Raw genomic sequence first — 25066 nt, 5'->3', positions numbered from 1 at the left:
TGACAATAAAGCCTCTGAAACTATAAACCTTTGAACCATTGATCCTTTCAACAAAAGGTTTAGAGACATGACACTGATCCTGTACTTTATATATTGTAAATTTACACTTTTATAAATTATTATCACATAAGTACATTTTTGGTGCTTAACTGTTTATCTGGAGGGTCGTTAAAGCTATGGATCTTCATTCACAGCTCTCCACCATCATGGAGGCAACGGCCAGTGACATCGTCAATTTTGTAGACGAACACATGACGTCGCTGTGGGCCAAGGTGTCCCAGCTAACAGAGGAGGTAAAACGGCTGAAGGGCGAGCTGAACTTGGTTAGAAGTTTAGATGCTCAGACTGACCGCCACAGAGATGGACATCCTCAGGGTAACTATCATTTTAAATTAGCTCAGGTTGGGTTCTTGTACCATGTCAAAAAATGATCCTCTGCCAGGAAGTGCTTGATATTTAGTAGAAAACTTACTTGCAGGCACATGCACAGACATTTTTGGGGGCAGGTGCTCAAACCAAAAAAAAGGGGACCATCGCCAAAATTAAAAATAATAATAATAAATAAATAAAAACTTACTGATTCTCCCTCATTTGTTTTACTAGTTAATGGCCTGATCCAATATAAAAGAGAGATGCTACCCTGAGTTCCCTGTCCTTCTGCTTTTGGAGTCTTTCTTTTCTTGGCATTATGCTGCAAATTTTTTAAATGAGATAAATCAATGTTGTGCATAATAATCAAGAGTGACTTACATAATCTCTATAAAGCCGACAACACAGTACACACACATTTGACCAAGTTTACTGTTTTCTGAAAGAGTTGGAAGTATAAGCAGCATTACACTAATAATATACCAAAATATACCTCACCAGACTGTAATGTAGCTCAACTTAAGACCTACCTTTCATTTCAATAATTATTTTAAATGAAACAAAACCAGTGAACTTGTCCAATTTGTAGAACAGTAAAACTGCCTTTAAATTCTCTGCCTGACAGGCAGTCTGCCTGTCTGTCTGTCTGTCTGTCTGTCTGTCTGTCTGTCTGTCTGTCTGTCTGTCTGTCTGTCTGTCTGTCTGTCTGTCTGTCTGTCTGTCTGTCTGTCTGTCTGTCTGTCTGTCTGTCTGTCTGTCTGTCTGTCTGTCTGTCTGTCTGTCTGCCTGCCTGCCTGCCTGCCTGCCTGCCTGCCTGCCTGCCTGCCTGCCTGCCTGCCTGCCTGCCTGCCTGCCTGCCTGCCTGCCTGCCTGCCTGCCTGCCTGCCTGCCTGCCTGCCTGCCTGCCTGCCTGCCTGCCTGCCTGCCTGCCTGCCTGCCTGCCTGCCTGCCTGCCTGCCTGCCTGCCTGCCTGCCTGCCTGCCTGCCTGCCTGCCTGCCTGCCTGCCTGCCTGCCTGCCTGCCTGCCTGCCTGCCTGCCTGCCTGCCTGCCTGCCTGCCTGCCTGCCTGCCTGCCTGCCTGCCTGCCTGCCTGCCTGCCTGCCTGCCTGCCTGCCTGCCTGCCTGCCTGCCTGCCTGCCTGCCTGCCTGCCTGCCTGCCTGCCTGCCTGCCTGCCTGCCTGCCTGCCTGCCTGCCTGCCTGCCTGCCTGCCTGCCTGCCTGCCTGCCTGCCTGCCTGCCTGCCTGCCTGCCTGCCTGCCTGCCTGCCTGCCTGCCTGCCTGCCTGCCTGCCTGCCTGCCTGCCTGCCTGCCTGCCTGCCTGCCTGCCTGCCTGCCTGCCTGCCTGCCTGCCTGCCTGCCTGCCTGCCTGCCTGCCTGCCTGCCTGCCTGCCTGCCTGCCTGCCTGCCTGCCTGCCTGCCTGCCTGCCTGCCTGCCTGCCTGCCTGCCTGCCTGCCTGCCTGCCTGCCTGCCTGCCTGCCTGCCTGCCTGCCTGCCTGCCTGCCTGTCTGTCTGTCTGTCTGTCTGTCTGTCTGTCTGTCTGTCTGTCTGTCTGTCTGTCTGTCTGTCTGTCTGTCTGTCTGTCTGTCTGTCTGTCTGTCTGTCTGTCTGTCTGTCTGTCTGTCTGTCTGTCTGTCTGTCTGTCTGTATCTCTCTCCCTCTCTCTCTTCATTAAACATGACAAACGTCAGTAAACAGCTGGACATCGTCTTCACTCTCACTCACTGTTTTATCCACAGCAACGGCAGTGTATCAGTGTATTTTCTTAATAAGTGACTTCACTGCTGTCCCATAAAGTTGCTCTTCACCTCGAGCTCAGTAACAAACACCTCGAAGTCAGTGTCAGAAAGTTTCACTTCCTCTTTTCATCGCTTTATGTTGTGATTCCGTCAGGACTCACGGTGGAAACCCATTGGTCAGGAGCATAATTTAATATTGAATCCGTGCTTTGCATTGAGCATTAATGGTTGAAAGTGGGTGTGTGGAGGGCGTTCAGGTGTGCGTGCACACGGTTTTATAAATCTGAATTTTCTTCGGTGTACGCCATTTCCGCCTTTGTTCATACGTACACTTTTAGTATGTATCTTACGCACTGTTTTATAAATGAGACCCCGGGAAGGCACAGCAGAGGCTGTACTTCTTGAGGAGGCTCAGGAAATTCGAGTTGCCAGTGAATCCATTCTGACCAGCAGCATTAGAGGCATGGTATGGCAACAGCACACAAACAGATCGCAAAGACCTGCAGAGTGTGGTCAAATCAGTTCTATGTGTCAATATATCTTCAGTGTCATAGCGCCACCTACTAATTTGCCATGAAACAGGAAGTACTTTGTGATGTAATGCTACTCTGCATTATCCAACAGGCTCCCACATGCTGCCCTATAACCTAATCCTGACCTGAACAGCTCCATATATTAATATTAGTGCAGGGTCGTAGCATCCCCTACTGATCAGTGTGATAATTAAGTTGTTTTAACATTGTCCATTTGACACAAAATTGCTCACGCTACTGTTGGGACATGGTTTTTTGCGCAAAGCGCAGGCCTCTCTCTTGGCCTGTATGGGTAGTCAGAACCTGAAAGCCCATGTTTCTTTGTCCTGAGAAAGCCGCATGTGCTGGAGCGAACTCAATCTCCCAGAGTGCAACGTGTTCTCTTTGTCCTGAGAGGGTCAAATAACTCAAACTCCCAGGAGGCTACATGTCCCCTTTGTTTCAGAAACTTCAAATAGAGGTGCGAAGTGCTCCAAGGATCAATTCCAATTGGTCAATCTGACCACATGACCTGAGGGTCACTAGGCCTATTTAAGAGCAGGCCTCCCCAAATTCTCTCTCTTTCCTCATCCCCACCGAAGACAGCAGGCGGCCGCCTCTCCTGCAACTCAAAGGGAGGGGGTCCAGGCTGCTTTACTCTCTTTCTCCACCGATCACCACTGAGTTGCCGGCCTTTCCTCCTGCATCGGCGAGTGGAGAAACCGGATTCCTCCAGCTCAAATCTCTTCCATCCAACAACCGGAGGGCAAAGGTCGAGCTCCCAGCTCATCTTTTCAAGGAAACCTCCACGCATCTCAAGCTTTTTCCAACTCCTTGCAGCGACGCAATGTCCTGTAGGTAAGAACTAAAGATTCAATAAGCAACTGAACTACACAGCTCAACAGAACCGCGGAAGCAGAGACCACACGAGCCAGAAGACTTCACACAACCGGCAGGACCGATCTGCTAACTGAACTACAGCAACTTTCTCCCTGTTGAAGGACTGGTAACATACTGGGCTTAAAATTGAGACTAGGCTAGAAGCAAGACTGTTTATTTGATTATGTGTGGGGTTAATAAGTTTGATATATGTGGTGTTATTGTAGTTACAAGCTAAATGAAAGTTAATGTGAGTTAAGCTCTACACAGACACTGTATATCACTACCTTCGTACCCACTCCCCCACTCCAGAAGAAGGGGGGGGGAGCTGCTATCTTAGAGACCATCTTAAAAGACCACAGGAAGGTGTGACTCTTTGTTAGGTACCAGAGATCCACACACACACACACACACACACACACCCTCACACACATCTTTGTTAGTTAGTATTTTGTTTAGTAATTGGTGTTTTATACTTGTTATGTTTATAATAAATGTTTTCTTTAACCTTGTCCTTTCATTAATGTTGCATAAGTGAAGTTTGCCAACCGTTACAATGTCAAGAACTCTATAAACCTTAACTGTTCATTATATAGTCTTTAATAGTAAATATTCAGATTTCTCATTGAACTGGATCTAAATGAGATTGAACTTAATCAATAAATTGGCTATCTTTTCCCTTCTATGAAGGGTGGTGCCCCGCGAGAACTTAAACAAACTAAAGTTATGATTTAATATTAATATTTTATGTTTTAGATTTTATTTTGATAACCAAATGTATTGAACGCCTAAAGGCACACCAGCTTATGGTATCATTCCTAACCATTATTGCACAACACTACATCAGAGCCCTTACCTGAACGATCTTTTAATCTGTATTTAATAATAGTGATGGCGCCACCTACTGGCAACAGGAAGTAAGCTTTGTTTTATGACTATCATTCGATTTAAATACGATTTTCAGAGCGTAATGAGCAATTAGCAGGCATGGATCGACATCGTGTGCCGGACACAAGAAGTGAAACGTTTATCCTTGCCGCAGTGCGCAAAACGCATGCAACATGGACACGTGTGCTTGTTCAATGATCACTCTCTAATAACTGCATCAGGCTTCAAAATGACTGTGCTCGGGCCCGTTAGTGCTACAACGTATTTAACACCTCTGGGACATTATGTTTCGGTCCATCAGACGCTGCCAGGTTGCTCCTCAGACTTTACAGGAGCTCACTGATGCCCTTAGACAGATCTGGGAGGACATCCCACAAGACACCATCCGTTGTCTCATTAGGAGCATGCCGCGACGTTGTCAAGCATGCATACAAGCACGTGGGGGCCACACAAGATATTGAGAAGCATTTTGAGTTACAGAAATTGAATTTTGGCAAAATGGACAAGCCTGCCACATCACTTTTTCACTATGATTTTCAGGGTGTCTATAAAATTGAGCCCTCAGTAGGCTGAAAACTTTTAATTCCATCAAAGATGTGGCATCCTTTTGTTCCTAAGACATTAAACTGTCCATATCAGTATAAATATCCAACATAATTTTTTTTCACAATGAGATCTGATGTGTTTTCAAAGTGTTCCTTTAATTTTTTTGAGCAGTGTATATAAATTAATGCCATAGGTGCGCGATGACTGAGCATTCATAGCTGTGGGTGAGACGCGCTGCAAATACACAGCCGAAACGCTAGTGGCGTTAGAATTTTTATGGAGCGAATAGATGCTGAAGAGCAATGACTTGTTCATAAAGAACGGAAACGAAAAAAAGAAAGATGTCGTCCGTTTTTGTTCCTTCAACTCAATTCAAATCTGGCTGTGAATCTGCCGGAAATGCGATGCTACCAAGCGGACCAATCACAGCTCTTACTGTGTTTATAGATAAAGTTGCACGGGTTCAGACCTTCTCTGTATAGTCTTGCAGTTGGTTATTGACATTAAAAGTAACAGACATAGCTACGTCAGGCTTGAGAGAAAGAGACAAACCCTGCTCCTTTCTTACCGTTGCACAATTGGCCGGTAACGCCATGAGGCACGTGTCAGTACCTCTCTTTCTATCGGCAGTAGAAAAAATATCAGACAAACTGTCCAGGCACAGTATACTGGCACCGTAAGTGGACCTCGTCGAAAAACATTTAAGGCGAAATCTGCTTAAAATATGCATTGGTGGTTCAGTGGTAGAATTCTCGCCTGCCACGCGGGAGGCCCGGGTTCGATTCCCGGCTAATGCACTAGACTAACTTTTGCCAAAATACTTGTATCTCGAAGGCTGAGTCTAATGGTTGTTATTTCCTTCTGCAATTCGTGTCTTTGTGTAACAGAAAATGTAAGCTAGTAAAGTGTACCTTTCTATCATTTGAAATTGTTGCGGGTGGAAATCAAAGGCAGGAGGCGTCGTTCTCAAGTTAAAATTAAGCAGGTTTATTCAGAGGTCACAGGTCAGGAAACTGCGGTGTCTAGCAAATGATCATGCATGGTCCACTGATCCTGTACAGGAAAAATGGCGTTGAGGCAGAGTACGCAGAAAGCTTATATATTGATACTGGGCATGACAGAGGTTCTTCTTGGATTGGGATTGGTCGGATCTCGTCAGGTCGTCCTCCTGGCGTCGTTTGGTCCTCCTCCTGGCGTTGCATGATGACGTGCAAGCCGTGTCGCGGTTACTAAAGTTCATGAGCATATTGCCTCGCGTGTGCGCTTATTTTATGTGTGTGTGAAGTGAAGTGAGGTCATAGAAAACTGTGAGAAAGGCATGAAAACCTCTAGTCTAATCTGTCCGCTGTGTGTGTGTGAGGGAGTCTCAGAACTAATATAATGAAGTGATTCATGAAGCCAGAGGTTTGAAAACCTGTTATCTGTCCGCTATGCCAGACTCCCTTTTTAAGGAGTATGAAACATTCTGAGGTTGAGAAGCAGGAGAAGAACTATGTGTTATGTTTGTGTGTTTACGCTATGTGTATCTGACTACACGTTAAAGTGTGTGTATGTGTGTGAACAGTGGTGTATTGTCAACAAAATCCTAATCTTTTATGTGGCAACAAGTTTGACTTGAAATTGACATCAGGAACTGCAAGTAAGAACAATTCATCAATTAGCAACATAAAGATACCACACAGCTTTCTATTTACAGGGTATGGGTATGAAGGTATGTCTAAGAATCTCATAGGATTAAAAGCCTGGGCCCTTCAGGTCTAAATCACTTTTGTGTTGGGGCTGTTGTTTGTGGCAGGCCAGCTGGGCTTTCAGCCCCACCCTGCCCCAGGTGTGAGTTGTTTGTTCATCAAGAGGACTATCCTTATTGTGGTAAAATACTCAAAGTTAACTAGGAAGGGATTCTGAGTTTTACATGGACTACATACTTCCACTACTAGCACTAATTGTTTAAAAATGTCTTCACAAGTTTGGATATGTCATCCCCTGGTAAATTTTATTGCGGATTATTGAAAGTTCTGACAAACACTTGTCCGAGACTTCCGGTGTTGCGACTTATGGAGTAGGACATGTTTCTCAGCGCTCCTGCAACAACTTTTAAAAAAAACTATTTTAGGTACACCTTTTCCATCTTTCTCCGGTGTGTGTTTTCCCCACCTCCATAATCTAAATTTAAAAAAATTTAAATTTAACTTTTTGCCGACCAAAATGCCTCAAAAAGCCAAACCACCTGTACAACCACTGCGGCCTGCTTCGCACACTGCATCCCCGCCTCGTAGTGATCCTCCTGCTTGGTCGAGGCCACAGGTGGGGGTCCTGCACACGACTTCAAGGCCGAGCTGCTCTTGTCACTCCGTGTTGAGATGGCAGCTATTTTCAGAGCTGAGCTTCAGGCTGCCTCGACCGAGACCTTGTCAAGCATCAAGACTGAGCTACACGCAGTGAAATCGGAGTTATCCAGCAGCATTACAAACATCCAGTCTGAGGTGCATGCTCTGAAGAATACCGTAGGTGAAATGGAAACATCGCTTTCCTCCTGCACCGATGACATTGCTACCATACAGGCTAAAGTAGAGCACCTGACAACTGAGCTGACAAGACTGGACAATAAATGCGAAGATCTGGAGGCGAGATCGCAGCGCAATAACATACGGTTAGTGGGAATTCCTGAAGATTTTTCCACCTTTTCTGCTGCTGCGGATGTTTCCTCTCTGCTCAAGGAAGCTTTTGAGCTGGAGAAAGAGCCTCTCGTGGACCGCGCACATCGTACTCTCCAGCCGAAGCCGAAGCCAGGAGAGCGCCCTCGCCCCATAATCGCTCGTCTAGACTATCATACAGACTGTGTGGACATATTGCGCCGAGCCAGAACCCAGCAGCGGATCAAGGTTGGAGAGTTGAGTTTCTCTGTCTTTCCCGACCATACCCCGAAGACGGCTCGTGCCCTAGCCGCCTTTAATGATGTTCGACGCCGGCTCCGCGAGATACCAGGGATCCGCTACGGTCTGCTCTACCCGGCGCGCCTCTGGATCACACACAACGGTGTGCGGAGAAGAGGTTTGATTCAGCGGAGGAGGCCAGCGCATTCATCAGGTCGCTCAACTTGTAAGAGAACCGAGAGGTGATACACACCGCTGAGGTAGCAGTGACAGTTAATATTGACATTTATTACTTTTTTCAGTTGATCTGTTTCCTCTTATTTTCATAAACACACAGTATGTGGTTTTCAGTTTAACTTGGTCTTGATTGGCTGTACCTTCCTGTCAAATGTTGCAAGACTTGCAGGAGCTCAACCCGAAGCTTGATAGTTATGCAAAAAGCCGAAAGTGTTCGCTTTAGGGATCTGACTCCTTGTGGAGTTAGCACTGGGTTCTCCATAGTTTGGGGATGGGGTCGTTGTAAGTGCAATTGGGGGGTGTGGGGGTGGTTCAATGTGTGTGTTTTGTTTTTTTTGTTGTTTGTTTTTGTGTTTTTTCTTTTCTTTTCTTCTTTTTTTTCTTTCTTCTTTTTCTTTCTCTTCTTCCTTTTTCTTCTTCTTCATTCCTTGGGGATCCGCATTCAGTCTATTTCTATCTCTAGGGATTTAACATATGGCCACCAATACTAATACTTCTGATGTCCCACTTACTGGATCCTCTGTGAGATTCTTGAGCTGGAATATTAAAGGCATGGGGAGTCCAATTAAGAGATCAAGGATATTTGCTCATTTGAAACGTTTTAAAGCAGACTTAGTGTTCCTGCAGGAAACCCACATGCGCACTAAAGATCAGGTCAGACTTAAATGTGCCTGGGTTTCTGAGGTGTTTCACTCTAATTTCAACTCTAAGGCCAGAGGGGTTGCTATTTTAATTGGTAAGTCAATTCAGTTTTTAGCTTCTAAGGTGATATCAGACAAAAACGGCAGATACTTAATTGTTGCAGGTACGCTATTCCATATTCCCATTTTATTAGTTAACATTAGAGATGAGCCGGATACTCGGCTGAAACGAGTATCCGGTACGGATAAAGCACTTTTGCCGAGCATGAGTATTATACGAGTAATACGAGTCAATATCTGTGCTCGGACTGAATGAAAATCCTCACACAGCGTTACAGCGCTCCTTCCCTTCACACACCGCTCTAGTTGCTCACTCACTCACAGAACAGCTCTCTGTCTCTCAGTCACTCAGGTTTGCGGGTCTTTTCCGTTAACGTTTAGGGTTTCTTCAGCTTGAAGTTTGTTTTTATTTCAGTTTGTACTTACTTATTAACCAGTAGAGTTCGGTTAAACGTGGGTTCGTTCAGACGTGGTGCTGGTAGAAAGCGACTCGCGTTGCGTCTCTGCCTGTCGGATTTTTATTTATTTTTTTCGCTGCATTGCTCTTGTTCACATGGATGATACCGTGTTTGTTTTAATTATCCTCATCCAGAGCAGGAGAGACCCGCGTCTCCTGTCAATCTTGTCCCCGGGAAACACAGTCTCCCCGCCCCCCTCTCTCTCTCTGTCTCTCTCTTACTCACTCATACACACACTCACACACACACACACACACACACACACACCTGGTGTGGAAATAAATTTAAAAAAAATAAAAATAAAAAAATCATAAAAAAATGTCAAAGTTAAAAAAGAAAGTTATGTTGAGTATGAAAACACTTGTTATTACATTTCACTTCATAATTGCAACAGCATGTGTTGTATTCATTGTTGCAAAAGTTGTTCTGTAAATAGTTCGTTTGCTATTGTGATCAAAATCACAAATCACACCCACTTCCGGGTTAGGCCCCGCCCACTCCGAGTATGGATACGGATACAGATAATTCATATGGTTAACAGATACAGATACAGATAATGCTCTACTCGCTCATCCCTAGTTAACATATATGCCCCCAATTTCGATGATCCACACTTTATGAATAAGCTATTTGAACGTCTTCCCTCATTGAACAACAGCCTCCTCATAATTCGCGGGGACATGAACTGTGTAATTGATCCCAACTTAGACCGCTCCAACCCACAAACTCTGACTCCTTCTTCAATGGCGAGGTCACTTTCAGATTTTGTGTCCAGGAACAGTTGCACTGATCCTTGGAGATTTAATAACCCTCATGACAAGGAATATTCCTTCTTTTCTCAGATGCATCAATCTTTCTCTCAGATTGATTATTATTTTATTGATGCTAAACTAATTCCCAAAGTACTGTCTGTTAATTATCATCCTATTGTTATTTCTGACCATGCCCCTCTTTCTTTAGATATTCAGTTCTCTTCACAACCCCGGTACTCTACACCTTGGAGGTTTAATACATTACTTCTCTCAGATGATAAGTTCACTAAATTTATTACAACTAAAATAGATGATTATATCTCTCTAAATCAAAATGATATGGAACCAGTTTCATGTTCACTGCTGTGGGAATCATTAAAGGCATACTTGAGGGGACAAATTATTTCTTACTCTGCCCACTTGAATAAGTCCTGTAAAGCCAAATTGCAAGAAATCTTGCAATTTGGTATCTATCAATATCATCAAATTGGACCAACAACTCGCTACTTGCCCCTCTCACAGTTTACTTAAACAGCACGTCGATTTACAGACTGAATTTGATCTCATCACCACTAGTGATGCAGAGCGACTTCTTTTACGATCACGCTCCACATATTATGAACATGGTGACAAGGCAAGTCGTCTTCTGGCTCATCAACTACGTCGCCAGGCTGCCTCACGTATGATCCCTCAAATAAAAGATTCATCTGGCTCATTGCATAAGGAGCCCGCCACCATTAATTCTGTCTTTCACACATTCTATCCCTCTTTATATAAGTCTGAATCTCCACCTGACACCACTGAATTGAATTTATTCCTAGATAGCCTCATCTTTCCTGTGATAAGCTCAGATGCTGCTAAAGAACTTGACTCACCATTAACAGTAGAAGAAATCACTTTCGCTGCGAGAGGTATGCAAAATAACAAGGCTCCTGGCCCTGATGGATTTCCAGTGGAATTTTTTAAGAGATTTCAGGATAAATTGTCCCCTTTACTACATGCTGTTTATAAGGAATCACTTGAACATTGCACTCTCCCTCCCACTTTAAGGCAAGCCTCCATAAGTCTCCTCTTAAAAAAAGATAAGGATCCGAATCTCTGCGGCTCATACAGACCTCTTTCATTAATACATGTAGATGCTAAGATCCTTGCTAAAGCTTTGGCCTATCGCCTGGAGAACATTGTACCAACTATTGTCTCACATGAGCAAACTGGATTTGTTAAGGGGCGACAGTTATTCTTTAACGTCCGAACACTCCTAAATATTATTTACTCTAAAACTGCCACAACACCTGAGGTAGTGATCTCGGTCGATGCTGAAAAAGCATTCGATAGGGTTGAATGGGACTATTTATTTACTGTACTAAAGAAGTTTGGATTGGGTAATGGGTTCATTTCTTGGAAACGTCTCCTTTACACATCTCCACAAGCAAACATTACCACTAATGGCATTCAGTCCAATTTTTTTACTCTAACCCTTGGCACCAGACAGGGGTGTCCCCTATCTCCTCTATTGTTCGCGCTAGCTATAGAGCCCCTGTCGATCTTTCTGAGGTCCTCCTCCACTTTTACTGGGATCTCACGATTGGGCACAGAATTTAAATTGTTACTTTATGCTGATGACTTATTGTTGTATGTCTCAGATCCTGTCCTTTCGATTCCCACAATCTTATCTGCTTTCCAGAGATTTGGTTCTTTCTCAGGCTATAAAGTGAATACTTCTAAAAGCGAATGCTATCCTGTCAATGCTTCAGCATCACAGCTCACACAGTCAGATGTCCCTTTCAAAATGAGCCTTTCTGGCTTCAAGTATCTCGGGATCAACGTAACCAGAACGTTAAACTCTCTTTTTTCTGCTAATTTCTCACTTTTAATGTCTAAAATTAAATCTGACCTCCAAAGATGGAACAGCTTGCCTCTCTCGTTAATTGGAAGAATTAACGCGGTTAAAATGAACATTCTGCCCAAATTTCTTTTTTTGTTCCATTGTCTCCCACTTTTCCTGCCAAAGCAGTTTTTTAAAACAATCGATCAGACTATTTCTGACTTCTTATGGTGTGGAAAGGCTCCTAAGATCCGCAAATCCACACTTCAGAGATGTAAATTCAATGGCGGATTGGCACTTCCGAATTTCCAACTGTATTATTGGGCGACACACATTCAAAAAATTTCATTTTGGTTAAAGTCAGTGAATCTGCCATGGTGCCACTTAGAGGCACAGTCATGTGTTTCATCCTCCTTACCTGCTCTACTTACCTCTTCTATTCCATCCAACCTCTCAGGCTTCACAAATAATCAAGTGTTTCACTCCACACTTAAAATTTGGTATCAGTTTAGGAAACACTTCAAATTTAAATCAACATCTACTTTAGCTCCTTTACTGAACAATCATTTATTTCGACCTCCGCTTACAGATTCAACCTTTCTCACATGGCATAATAGAGGCCTGAAATGTTTAAAAGATCTTTACAAAGATGGTATTTTTCGCAGCTTTACAAATCTCTCAGGAGAATTTCATCTCCCACCTTCTCATCTCTTTCGATACTTTCAAATTAGACACTACGCTAAAGCTTTGTTTCCAGTTTTTCACTGCCGACCCTACAGTCGGAGGTGCTTTTAAACCACGATCCACTTCAAAAATCACTCATCTCTAAAGTTTATAATGAACTTCTGTCTTTTGATTGCTCTCCAGTTACTAAAGTTAGGGCTGCCTGGGAAGATGAACTGGATCTTAACTTGGAGGATGACTGGTGGGACACTGCTCTTAAGAAAATTCATACAAGTTCATCCTGCGCTCGTCTCACACTTATACAGTTTAAAGTACTGTTTAGAGTCCACTTTTCTGAAGCGCGACTGTCGCAAATCTACCCCAGTATCACTGACAAATGCGACAAATGTCATGCCTCATCCTGCAATTTAACCCATATGTTCTACTCTTGTCCGCTACTCTCTTGCTTTTGGCTGAACTATTTTGACACTTTGTCAAAAATACTTTCAGTGATTATAAAAGTCTCCCCCCATGTTGCCATATTCGGGCTCCCAGAGAACCATAACCGGTTTACCTCTACTCAATTAGACATTTTAGCTTTCACTTCCTTACTGGCAAGACGCCACCTTCTTCTCCACTGGAAGTCGACTAAAGCTCCCTCCAGTACTCAGTGGCTCAACGACACCATGTCTTTTCTAAAGCTGGAAAAGATCTGATATTCAGTGAAAGGTAGCTCTAACAAATTTTATAGTAAGTGGCTTCCCTTTCTTACATTCTTCCACTCTCTCCAGTCCCTGCCCCCTGATTGACGGACCCCCCCCCCTCTCTCTGTCTTTTCTCTCTTTCTTCTTCCATTTTATTCATTCATTTACTTATTTTTTTGTTTTTCCTTTTGTTTGTTTTTTCCTATTAATTTGTTTATAATGTGCAGCTTTAAAACTTAATTGTTACTTAATAGAATTTTCAGTTATCTATCTATCATTATTGTTGTTGTTTTCATTGAGTTGTGTAATGTGTTGTTCACTGGACCACGTTCATGTGGTCCATAAAATAAGAAAAACATTCTAGGAGGAAGACTGTATATACTATTCTTGATCCATCAAGATGCGCAGTGTTTTTGTGGTGTTAATGTCTCTGTGTATTGCTGATTGTCGTGCTGAGATGTTGTGATACCCAATGTAAATTTGACATTGATTTCTGACCTACTGTGCCTAACCTCTTAATAAAAATATTTAAAAAAAAAGAAAAAAAAAGAAACACTTGTCCTGACCAAATGGCTCCGTCAATACCATTTGGACTATTTGAACACAGTACTGGAGATCAATGTTCTAGAATACAAACATGTAACAAACATTTTCTGACTTTTAATACGTTATGTGACGAACAAGGAGTCTTTCATATTTCTATTAGTTTTAGTCAGTGTTTTTGTCCATTTTTACAAAAAATATGCCTCGTTGGCGCAGTAGGCAGCCCGTCAGTCTCATAATCTGAAGGTCGTGAGTTCAACCCTCACATGGGGGATGCATTATATTGTCTTATATTGATACAGAGAGGTCCGTAGCTTCTCTAACCCTAACATTTAATAATATTTGTGAGAAGTTGATATAATATATATACATTAATGCCGTAGGTGCGCGATGACAGAGCATTCATAGCTGTGCGTAACTTATTCCTGGATAAAACCACTTAATCAAATCCACTTAAAAAGTGAGTGGGTTCTTCCTTGGTCCATGACTCACCCTTCCATCAAGTTTCAAGTAGGAGACATAGAACTGCAAGTACAGAAAACCAAGACCCAACAATAAGATTAGAAAACTTAGAATTTAATCTGTTGACAGACAGAATTTACACTGATGTTATGAATTAATTCAGACAGAAGCAGAACGGTCCAGGACATTTCATATCAAATCAAAAGTTCTTCATCAATATCTACATCTTCAAAGGTTTGGAACTTAATGTTTTTCATTATGATAAAAGACAAAAATCATCAAATAATAGACTTTGCTTCATTTACACCATATAAGAAATTAAATAAGAACAGTAGTAAAGTTGACAGGGCAAGTGCAATAAAGCTGAAATCTTTTATAATTTTCATCGCCACTGTGTTCCTTCCAGTAAATATTCCACTTAGACCTGATAAGTGTTTTAGCTTTCATTCTGAAACATCACATATTTTACGTTCAGGCATCAACTAATTAGACTCATTCACCCCCATTCAATTACAAATGGTAAATAAAACAACAATGATCCCCCTTTGATCCTGTTGTTTACAGGCATTCACATGTTTTGCAGGTTCTGATCAGTTTCTTATTATACAGCCCAATAAAAAGTAACCTGAGCCCGTCACACACAAAAGTATCAACGTTAATGTTTGACTTCATACTATATTCTGAATGGCTGCTTTGTAGATGTGCTCATTACACTGTCTTTCGTTTCGAAACTCAAATCAGGGTTTAGTGGACGACCATTTGAATTCCCAACCACCATGTTTCACTTATGACTGACTGACGTTCATTTGGGACTGGCCAAAACCACACAGTGTACAGCAGGCTTCAGGATCTCACCTGAAAAATGTCTGTGAACCTATCCTGGTGTGATAGACACATGAAAAGGTTATCAACAGTCATTTTGAACAGAATCTGTTATAAAAAACATTAATAAAGTGCACATAGCATGCTCACAATCGGCCTGTGCTGCCCATGATTTATTATATTATACAAACAAGAGCTAAAGATGGGCCATCAGTGTCGGACGGGAGAAATTCAAAGACAAACATAATCAACTGAGTTGTTCCAAAAATGTGAGAAAAAGAGAAAACTGGTTTGGCCCTCTAATGTGGCACTTAAAAACATCTCAACACCTGGTTTGACCCATGTCTGTCAGGATGTTCTTGGCAAAAAATAAATCTTCCACATACAGTAAATACATGCCAAGCAATACTCCTCTCTGGCACAAGGCCACATTTTACTCAGGTAGCATTACTGGCAAAACAACAAAACATTCACATCCAAATGAAAATCTGGGTGTGTAATCTGATTCTGATTTACAAAGATGTTCTGACTTCTCAGAGAATTTGGACTGAATTTGGACATTTCTTCTCTCCCAAGTAGTGCCTCTGATAGTTCATTGTCGTGTTGTGGGGCAGGGCACACATGAGGGGAGAGTTTGGAAGCAGCTGACGGCTGTTAGTCGTCATTTAGATTAAATAGATGATGTTTTGTTCCTCATAAACAGATTGATTTGATCATAACTTATTTGATTGTAGATGAATAGTTAGGTATGTAAGTATATATATATAGCTGGTATATTATTTACAGTGAGGACTCTAAACACTGTAATTGCAGTGACACTCATTTCTTTTGAGCTGCTTTAATTCCAGATGAGTGCTCAAGGGAATTGAATATTAAGTTTTCTGATTTCTCTTAAGATCGAAAAAAAAAATTAAACTAAAATCAGTGTGCATTATGACTAATTACTCTGCTCAACAATCCAACGGGACCGAAAGTCATCAAGTAACCTAGTGATCAGTGCAAAGAGCAACACAACACCAAGCTGAACTTCCCTATGAACTCTACTCCATCCAAGGTTCAACGGAAAAATCCACCCTGAAACATGTACACTTCCCTCTGTTAACATTGATTCCTGAATAAAAGGGAATCAGAGAAGAAAAGAGTTGAGTCGTGACACATCGGAAATATTTTTAGTCCAGCTACAAAGGATAACAGAACATTTTCCGTCAACCTGAAACATGGATATAAAGGCAACTATCACACATGGGGAAAAGTGATCACCCAGGAAGCAGGTGCAGTAAACCTCAACAGACTACACCGTGGACCCATAACTGCAAAAAGCAAAACCACACGGCCATGTCCCTTTATAGGAGTGATTAAAAGGATTCAATCAAATGTGGGAGAACACACTAAGCCACCGGCAGAAGAAGAATATCATCTTAAAACACTATCCCTACATAAATAGAATGCACTGGATATTATGTCAGTATATCCAGGGGGGATTTATCCATTAACTCTGACATCCTCTAGGACCTGAAACATACAACTGAGACAAGCAGCCCAATCTAGTTCTTCTCAATCTAGTGTTTGTACTTGGTAACAGGAAGAGTTAGATTCACAAAGTAATAAAGCTTTTTTTATTAAACATCTCCTAGGCTGGTACCATTTAGAGGAAGACTGGAAAACACCTGCATTGAGGGACGTTCTATCTCCTGCTCCGCTCCTCCTCTTGGCCGTCGGGCTGCCTCTCCTCTGAGGCCTCCCCAGGCTCCACATGTGTGTGCATGTGCACACATGACTCCTGGACTTTCTCTGGTGATGCATCACTTGCAGTGTGCAGTGAGTCCATCTCTGGTTCATGTGCAGAGAAGGTAGGGTGGATGCTACTGCTCGCAGTGGTATTGTCCTCCTGGGCCTTTTCATCAGATTGTCCAATGGAGCTGGTCTCACTTAAGGAGTCAGAGCTCACCCCTGAGCGCTGGAATAACCTCTGACCTGTGAGGAAATGTAAGAGTCAGGAAGAGACTGAGCCGAGTGTGATGCTGCTTCTCCATATTCACCTTCACTTTCATGTGTGTCAGCTGCAACTTGCAACTCCAACTCTGCTCATCAAACTACTGTGTGTTAACAAGGCCACCTACAAGTCAGTGTTTTAGCATTGGACAGTAATTAGGGTGTAAATGTTACAGTAAGTGTCAACAGCACTTTGCATACACATAATAACCAGGTAGCAAAACTAAGTGTCTGCATCTGCTTGTAAATAAATAAAGCAACTCTGGAGTATTCAAACAAGTTCAGGGTCACCAGTGCTGCTAAAAATCACCATTTTAGGGGCTAAAGAACTCCAAAGTATTGTGGACGCCAACAATGGTAAAAAAAGAACAACAGGGAATTAGAGAAAGAAAGAGAGAGCATTAAGAGTCAGCATTACATGACTTTTGCTCTATTTACAGAATTAATGATATAGAAATGGGCAGTATGCTGAATTTACTTATTTATTTGATATTTGGCTATTTAAGAAAATCTTCAGCGACAAACATGGACAAACCCACCTGGCATTTTCTTTGATGAGGAGTTGGGAGTGTCCTGCTGGGACGGCCTGTCTGCCTGGGCCATAGTGGAGTAAGTCATCTCTGTGGAGTCCAGGGAACCTATTGACATACACCATTAAATCACATGTACCGACAAACATCAACATACTTTCATACACATTTTTATAAGAGCTAACATACATTCAGTAGGTGGCATCTTTTACATCATGTACATTAGATCTTTAAAAACACTTTGTTAACAAAATTCTGAATCCAGACCTTGTGGTTTAAGTGTATACTACACTGTTTGCCGTGTATTTGTTTTTTATATTTTCTGTCTTAGGTTACACAGACAGAATCTGACTTTAGGCTCATCCCACAAACTGACCTTTGAAACATCTAAGCAAATTATTGAAGAAATAACCAGTGACATGGAATCTTCTGCTACAATGTAGTTCACAGCGTGTGCAAAATAAAACAAATTGACAACATCAATTTTGATTACTTACTTTGTTTTCAATAGGTGTTTTCAGGAGGAGTGTTTTTGTTTTCACCCCTGCCTGTGTGTGTGACTGTGTTTGAGTGTGTGTGTGCAATTGTGCACATAACTATTCAAGTTCAGTTATTTTGACTACATTTGGTGAGAATATTTCTGAGGTATCTACACATGATAAACTTTTGAAGCTGATCGGTAGAAGTTTTAAAAGTTACACCTGATATAACATTTGAGTGACTTCAGAGAGTTATTGGTCTTATTGGTCATTGTCCGAATGTATGGCCACAGTACCTGCAGCCAGGTTAAAGGTCCTCCCCTGTATGGAGCTTCCAACAGGAGAGAACCAGTTTAAAACAGAGCCAACCAGAGGAAGCTGTCTCAGCATCCCCTGAAATAAACAGAACAAGACACACAGATAAGTGGAATGGATTTGTATAGTGTCTCACACACAGATACAGACACAGACACAGACACAGACACAGACACAGACACAGACACAGACACAGACACAGACACACACACCTCTTCCATGAGTTTCTCCTCGTTGGCCTTTATCAGCTGCAGCTCTGCCTCCAGGATGCCTTTCCTCACCACTTCTGTCATGTTCTCTAACAGCTTCACAGGAAGAGTCACAATGATTTAGAAATGTAATATGTAAGTTATGCAATATTCATTTTTCTGGAACAAGAATGATTGTTTATCAACCAAAGCTGTGTGGTTATGCCACTTAATTACCCTGTTTGGATACACTGATATACTGTCAATCTATAATCAATAATTCAGTGTAGATCCCTTCTGCTGCGTTGTGTTGCATCATCATTTACATCTGACATAGTTTAACTAAATCTGAGAATTTTCTACAATAAAACTCCCATTTACCTCAGCAGACCTTAACCTGAGCTGTTTATAGTTTGGCTAAAGCTGGAGGATGACTACCAGCAGGAACCACTGCTATCCAACTGAATTTACTGTCAAACTAATAACTAATCAAATAAATAATCTCAACTTTGTCAGACTGAGACACTCAAACACAATGACTTGAACTATTGATTTAATATCTGAGAACAGTGTTTGAATTTTCTAATGACCCAAGGGTACCACATAAATGAATATAGCAGTTACCCTTCCACTCTCCTCTATGTCCCTCCCTAGGGCAGCTATGGTATCCACTAGCTCTGAAACATCAACGTCCTCAGTCACCATGCCCACAAAGATACAGTCCTCCTCCGCCCCAAACTCAGGACCTGGGTACAGAGGATGACACAGAAAAAGCAGAAGTGTTTAATGAGACACTAACAGTTTGTCTCATTGTTCAAAGGCTAGTCAGATGTGAGGCAGTACTAACCAGTGGAGAAGATGATGTCCGTGTCAAGGTCTTGTAGCTTCTTCAGCAGCTCAGAGTTTATCTTTTCCAGCTCCTGCTTCCTCCTGCTCTCATCCATTCTTTCAGCCTGTGGTTCGTACCTGAGCATCAACACATCTGTTTGAATCCCACAGGCCACATTCTTAATGGATTTACTAATGGCTCATAGCATTCTGCTATCGAAGCCATAACTAATGACTATTTTGTAAGTGAGGCAGGCTTGACTCCTGTTCTCAATCAACAAATGCATTTCTCACCTAATCTTAATTACTTTCACCACCAATAATCCCACATATTTATCAGCATTGATTCTTACCTTACTCTACCCACACTCCAAACTTCACTGATGTACCACCTTACCAGAGGAAGTGCTCTGAATCTGTCCAGCTGCTGTGCCCACCAAACCCACTACTCAGCCATGTTATGCAACCATTAGCTAAACCTAACATTGCCATCTTTCCCAACTTCCTGCAACTGCACTTGACTTGAATTGATTTGATCCCTCCAAACGGTGGACTAGTGGCAGAAAACTTGGACTACTGGCAGAGAAGGGGTCTCTGGTTCGATGCTGGTTCGACTCCACGGTTCGTCTCCTCGGAGTTTCGGCAGAAACTTGCCTGGATGGTGTAACGAACCTGGACCTGTCCAAAGTTCAAAAAAGACTCTTCTCCCTACCCTGTCTATTGCCCCTGAGCAAGGCACCTTACTCCCCCAACATCTGCTCCCCGGGCGCCGTACCTGGCAGCCCACTGCTCTGCTCTGCAGTGTGTCCTGCACCAGATGGGTGAAATGCAGAGGACTAATTTCCCCAATGCATGAGTGTGTCTTTGCATGTTTGTGCATGTGTGTGGGATTAATAAAGTGTATCTTCTTCTTCTTCACCATCCAGCCCATTACCCAGCTTCACTTCCACTGAACCTCTTCCACTTATCAGATGCAGATGCACATATAACCTCAACATACTGAACCACCTGATGAGTGTTGTTGATTGATGGATTCAAAAGTTTATCAACTTACTTCAGCTGAATATATATATATATATATATATATATGTGTTCAAACCCGCATCTGTCATTGCCATATGGTGTAATCCTTCATTACCATGAATGACAGATATGATAAGAAGATTGTGCCTCATTCATCAATGTTGTCTTATCTGGGATAAGAACAGAATCTATGCACACTCAAGAGCACTCTTACAACCACTTGACTACTGACATGCATGTGCAAAATAATCTGGTATTTTCTTCAAGGATGGTAATGATATCATATTTTGCTGATATGTGATTATTTAAAGTTGAGAATTAATCTCAAGACTGAAACACATCATGTAAAACAAACAGAAAGGTTTCAGTGCATATTGTCTTGGAGATTTTACACACATGGAAATGTTGAGAGAGAGAATACTTATTCACACAAATAGTCACTCTTTTTTAGGTTTTACACACTAGTGTTTACATATTCAATTACATGTTCCATGGTTTTACAGCTACAGCCTTTGCTTAAAATGTTCTGTCCTTTTGTAACCTGTTCACTATAAAAAAACAAGCTTGATTTTCTGACAGGAGAGGACCCAGGAGATGCAACCAGCAGTGTGCACAGCACAGCAGCCAGGTCTCTTTCCAGATTAGAAATATTTGTCTGAGCCCTGCCAGTCTGGCCGGCAGGGCTGTGTTTCCAAAGCTGGCTGATCCAGACCAAACCAAATAACTCTGTCAAGTCTGTTCCCCTTCCTCTCCCTTCCCTTCCCTCTCTTTTCAGTAACTGACAATGTGTGTTTTGACTTTAGATTTGAGAACAAACCACTTTTTTTAACTTCCTCAACTGTGCGACTTTTTCCCAATACCTTGTGTATCTGCACCCCAACGTTTTTTGGGGGGGTTTCTTTCATATCCACTGCTTAGATTTTCATATTGGAATTCCTGCCTACAATTTCTTTTTCAGTTTTTGTGATTTCTGTGTGTGCACACGGCTCTGCTCTCTCATGCCCCTTAATGGCCATGGAGGGGGGGCATTGACATATGCTAATTAGGAATATATGGCATGCACTTTCTTCTTAAGACAATGGCTTTTATCAACAAAAGAACACAGGTGTGAACAATTCTGTAGTTTAAGAAGACATCATGAATCTGACTTAGAAGTTTCTTAAGAGCAAATTTAAGATAAAACTAAAGAATATATTAGTAAACGAGCCCAATCTTCTTGACAACTTAGTTTAATGTTTCTTAAAACCGATTTTGTTTTCTTTATTCATAGATGATGATTTACTACAGTTCATTATAGCCTCAAACCTATTCCAGCTTACCTCACAGCTCCCAGGCCAGGCCAGCTGATCTCCTCTACGTATGTGAGCGAGGCTGAGTGCCGGTGGCTCTCCTCTCTGAAGTCCTGTCTGAGGCTCATAGTGGAGCTCATCACAGGCACAAGCTCAGTCAGCTTCTCCACCAGCTCCTCAACATCCTCCTGCTGGGTCCCCAGGACTGGGTGGGAACAGGATGTCACAGTCACTACTGATTTCTGGTAACTTTGTTACACTTGCTGGCAACATTGAGCAATAGTGCAATATATATGATTGTGTGTCTGTGAGTTCATGTTACCTGCAGCAGTCAGGAGGGGACTGAAGCGAATACAGAAACCCTCGTCGTCAAGCTCAACCACATCTACTCCACTGGTGGGAACCAACTGTGCTAACTGTTCACCCAGCTACATCAGAAAGAAATACACATGTCATCTTGTTTGTCAATTTGGGACTCATGTGCTGAAACCACTGACAAAAATAATGCCTGTTACATTTGATCTAAAAGGGCTCATTTCTGACTGTACAGATGTTTTGATACTGTACACAGAAGTGCAGGGAGCCATTTTCATGGACCCACTTTCAATCTGCATCTGGGCTGGAACGAGCCCAAAACACAGCATCATCAAGAACTATCCTCAGAGACATGAAGAACAGAGAGTCCTGAAGCAGAGGGTCTGGACCTCACAGAGGTCTGAACGCAGCATCATTGGGGTCAGAGTGGGCACTCAGGAGGAGACAGAACAAATATAGCAGGTTCTCTAAGATGCTTGAAGCAACCTTCCTGCTGCGTTTCTGAAAGAACTTTAAGTAACTGTATCTGTTATTGTACTAAGGAGAACCTGTGCTGTTTTAAAGGCAAACAGTGGTCACAGAAAATACTGATCTGGTCTTTATGGAGTTACCTGAAAAACGACTATTCATGGTCTTATTCTCTATGAGCCTAAAATATGTTCACTGGACTGCTATATAACAATGTTATATAGTGGCAAACATTATCCCTGTGTCCTACAGACCACATTTTTAATTGATTTACTAATGGCTCATAGCATTCTGCTATAGAAGCCATAACTAATGACTATTTTGTAAGTGAGGGAGGCTTGACGCTTTTCTAGTGTCGATGACGACTCAAAGCTTTTTACAGTTCAGTCTATTGCCATTCACCCATTTATACAGTGCATCTATGGGTTTTGTCAATGAGGGGAAATTCTTGGTTCAGTATCTTGCCCAAGGACACTTATACAATTTGGAAGACTGGGATCGAACCGCGGACCTTCTCGTTAGGAATGTCCACCAAACCTTGAGAAAAATACCTGGCACTTAAGTTGCTCCTCTATGTTCTCTAGTATACATTGGGTTAATCAGAATCTGGAAATGAGGTTGATGAGATTAGATATGCAGGTTGTGAAGTCATAATGAACTACAAGTGAAACTTGCTGGAGCTGAGAAGAACTTTATAGTTGGTAGTAATTCTCAGGATTTTTCACACTAGTATTTGCAATACAAATAATAATTGATCCTTTTTTAATGTATAACAAATTGATTAATGCACTAACAAGCATACACACAATAGTACAAGTTACAACACGTGTTAACACTCACCCATCTGTTGAATGTATCGAGGACCTCTTTCTCCCCGACACAGTAACCCTCCACTGAACCTCCACTAGATGCTATAAGGAAAAAATTTGAGGCCAAATGATTTATGTATTGACTGATAATATTGGCCCATATGAACCTTTCGCAGACATATCAGTAAATGCGATTATGCCTCACAATATGCTATGAAAATTTATATTTTACAGAATTAACAATGCATGAAAGATTTTCGTTTACATTTTCATTCAAGTTATACATTTGGTCGTATTTGTATTATATATTTACTGATCATAAAGTTTATCGTTAAACAATGTAAATATCAATCAAAGTTATTTGTACAGCCAATATTTACAAATAAAGATTTGCCTGATGAGGCTTAACAAGGTGCAACAACTTCTGCCCTCAGCCATCTACTAGTGTGAGGTAAGCCTACTGACAAAAAAAAAGTTTTAGCAGGGAAAAAAAAATGTCCTCATTAACTAATATTTTCTTATGCAGTTTTCTAAGAAAACTCTTTGTCAGATTCATGACGGGTTCTTAAACTGCAGAATTGTTCACATCTGTGTTCTTATTTTGATGAATATCATGTGTTCATAAGTTGAAATCACATTTCAGTTTTTCCTAAATAATATAGGTAAACGCCCCCCTACGCTCATAAAAGGGCATGAGACTGCAGCGTGTGTGCACTAAGAGAAATCACAGAAACTGAAGAGAACATTGAAGAAGCCAGGAATACTTGAACAAAGAGTGAGACCCTTACCAGCACTCATTTCCTGGGAAAACTTGAACAACACCACAGGAGAGTTGTTTTCATCCTCCACCTATTGGACACACAACGACACTAATCAGGCATCTGACATGGTCATTGTTTCACTACTTACCCACTGATATTTTTTACGACATGCAAAACAACTATCATAAGTTAAAAATGTGTGATGCCAACATGTACTCAAGAGTTTGCTCTGTGTCCATGCCTACTGAAGCGACTATGTTATGCCCATGGTAACTGGAACTGAACAGAATGTCACACACAGGTTTTGTTTAAACTGCTGTGTATGCAGGTGGTGGTGGCCCCCAGACCTCATTTTGACCTGGTTTTAACATCATTGGTCAGCTCCATTAGTTCAGGTCTAAACACACCTGAGACTGACTTGAGGTCTTTGAAATGTGATCACTCAGACCACATTGTGCAGTGGTCTGTGACGCATACAGCCACAGTCTTTTATCTGTATGAATTGAATTGTGTCCTGGGCCACATATGAATGTTTCAGCTAACATCCTCTGACCTGCTAGAGTTTAATAATGAATCCAAAGTATGTTTACACTCGTCAGTGCCCATTCATTGAATTAGTTGTGGCCATCACCACAATATGAAGATTAAAGGGTGACCCAAACAGCTCCAGTTTAAAGGATTTAGCTGTAGAGATGAATTGGCTGCCACATACTTGAGTTAAGTCAAAACGAAACTGAGAAAACAATCAACATATGAGAATGGACACTTCATTTACTTGTTACTCTATCACTTCACAACACTCCAAAACATGCAACCAGCTTTTTGATGCAGGCAAAACCTAGACATTCAGTACCTGTACTATACAATTCATCCTTCTCCTCTTAGCACCAACTTAATATTTGTGTCAAATTGAGCAATGTGATTAAACCAGAATCATATTCAACAAGCAACAAATCTCAATGGAGTCACATGTAAAATAGTAAGACAGAAAATAAAACCTATAGTGAGGACTATCATTGATGACATCCAGGTGAAAGAAAAAGGCAAGCATCATGTCTGGGTGGAATTGAAATGAACGTTAGTGTTTCTGTGGCGTTG

The 25066-nt window shown here is 42.0% G+C and overlaps 1 protein-coding gene and 1 non-coding gene across 4 annotated transcripts in view; one reads left to right on the top strand and one right to left on the bottom strand.

Annotated features, from left to right (window-relative positions):
• Positions 1-5657: 5657 nt before the first annotated feature.
• trnag-gcc (transfer RNA glycine (anticodon GCC)) lies at positions 5658-5728 on the top strand. The gene has a single exon. It is a non-coding gene; the product is annotated as a tRNA-Gly (tRNA).
• An 8514-nt stretch (positions 5729-14242) lies between these two features.
• The window catches only part of pdxdc1 (pyridoxal-dependent decarboxylase domain containing 1), a 52704-nt gene continuing 41880 nt past the window's right edge, over positions 14243-25066 (bottom strand). For all 3 annotated transcript variants that reach the window (XM_061089861.1, XM_061089860.1, XM_061089862.1), the window contains 10 exons: positions 23996-24056; positions 23239-23309; positions 21938-22043; positions 21646-21820; positions 19323-19441; positions 19100-19221; positions 18500-18592; positions 18269-18365; positions 17503-17601; positions 14243-16945 (listed from right to left, as the gene is read on the bottom strand). In XM_061089861.1, the coding sequence (XP_060945844.1) occupies positions 16656-16945; positions 17503-17601; positions 18269-18365; positions 18500-18592; positions 19100-19221; positions 19323-19441; positions 21646-21820; positions 21938-22043; positions 23239-23309; positions 23996-24056 (1233 nt within the window). In that variant the 3' untranslated portion in view covers positions 14243-16655. The remainder of the gene's footprint in view (positions 16946-17502; positions 17602-18268; positions 18366-18499; positions 18593-19099; positions 19222-19322; positions 19442-21645; positions 21821-21937; positions 22044-23238; positions 23310-23995; positions 24057-25066) is intronic.

The sequence above is a fragment of the Limanda limanda genome, chromosome 17 (genome assembly GCF_963576545.1).
Source record: "Limanda limanda chromosome 17, fLimLim1.1, whole genome shotgun sequence".
In the NCBI taxonomy this organism is placed as follows: domain Eukaryota; kingdom Metazoa; phylum Chordata; class Actinopteri; order Pleuronectiformes; family Pleuronectidae; genus Limanda; species Limanda limanda.
The sequence above is the reverse complement of the archived record's forward strand: the minus strand, read 5'-3'. Positions and strand labels throughout refer to the sequence as shown.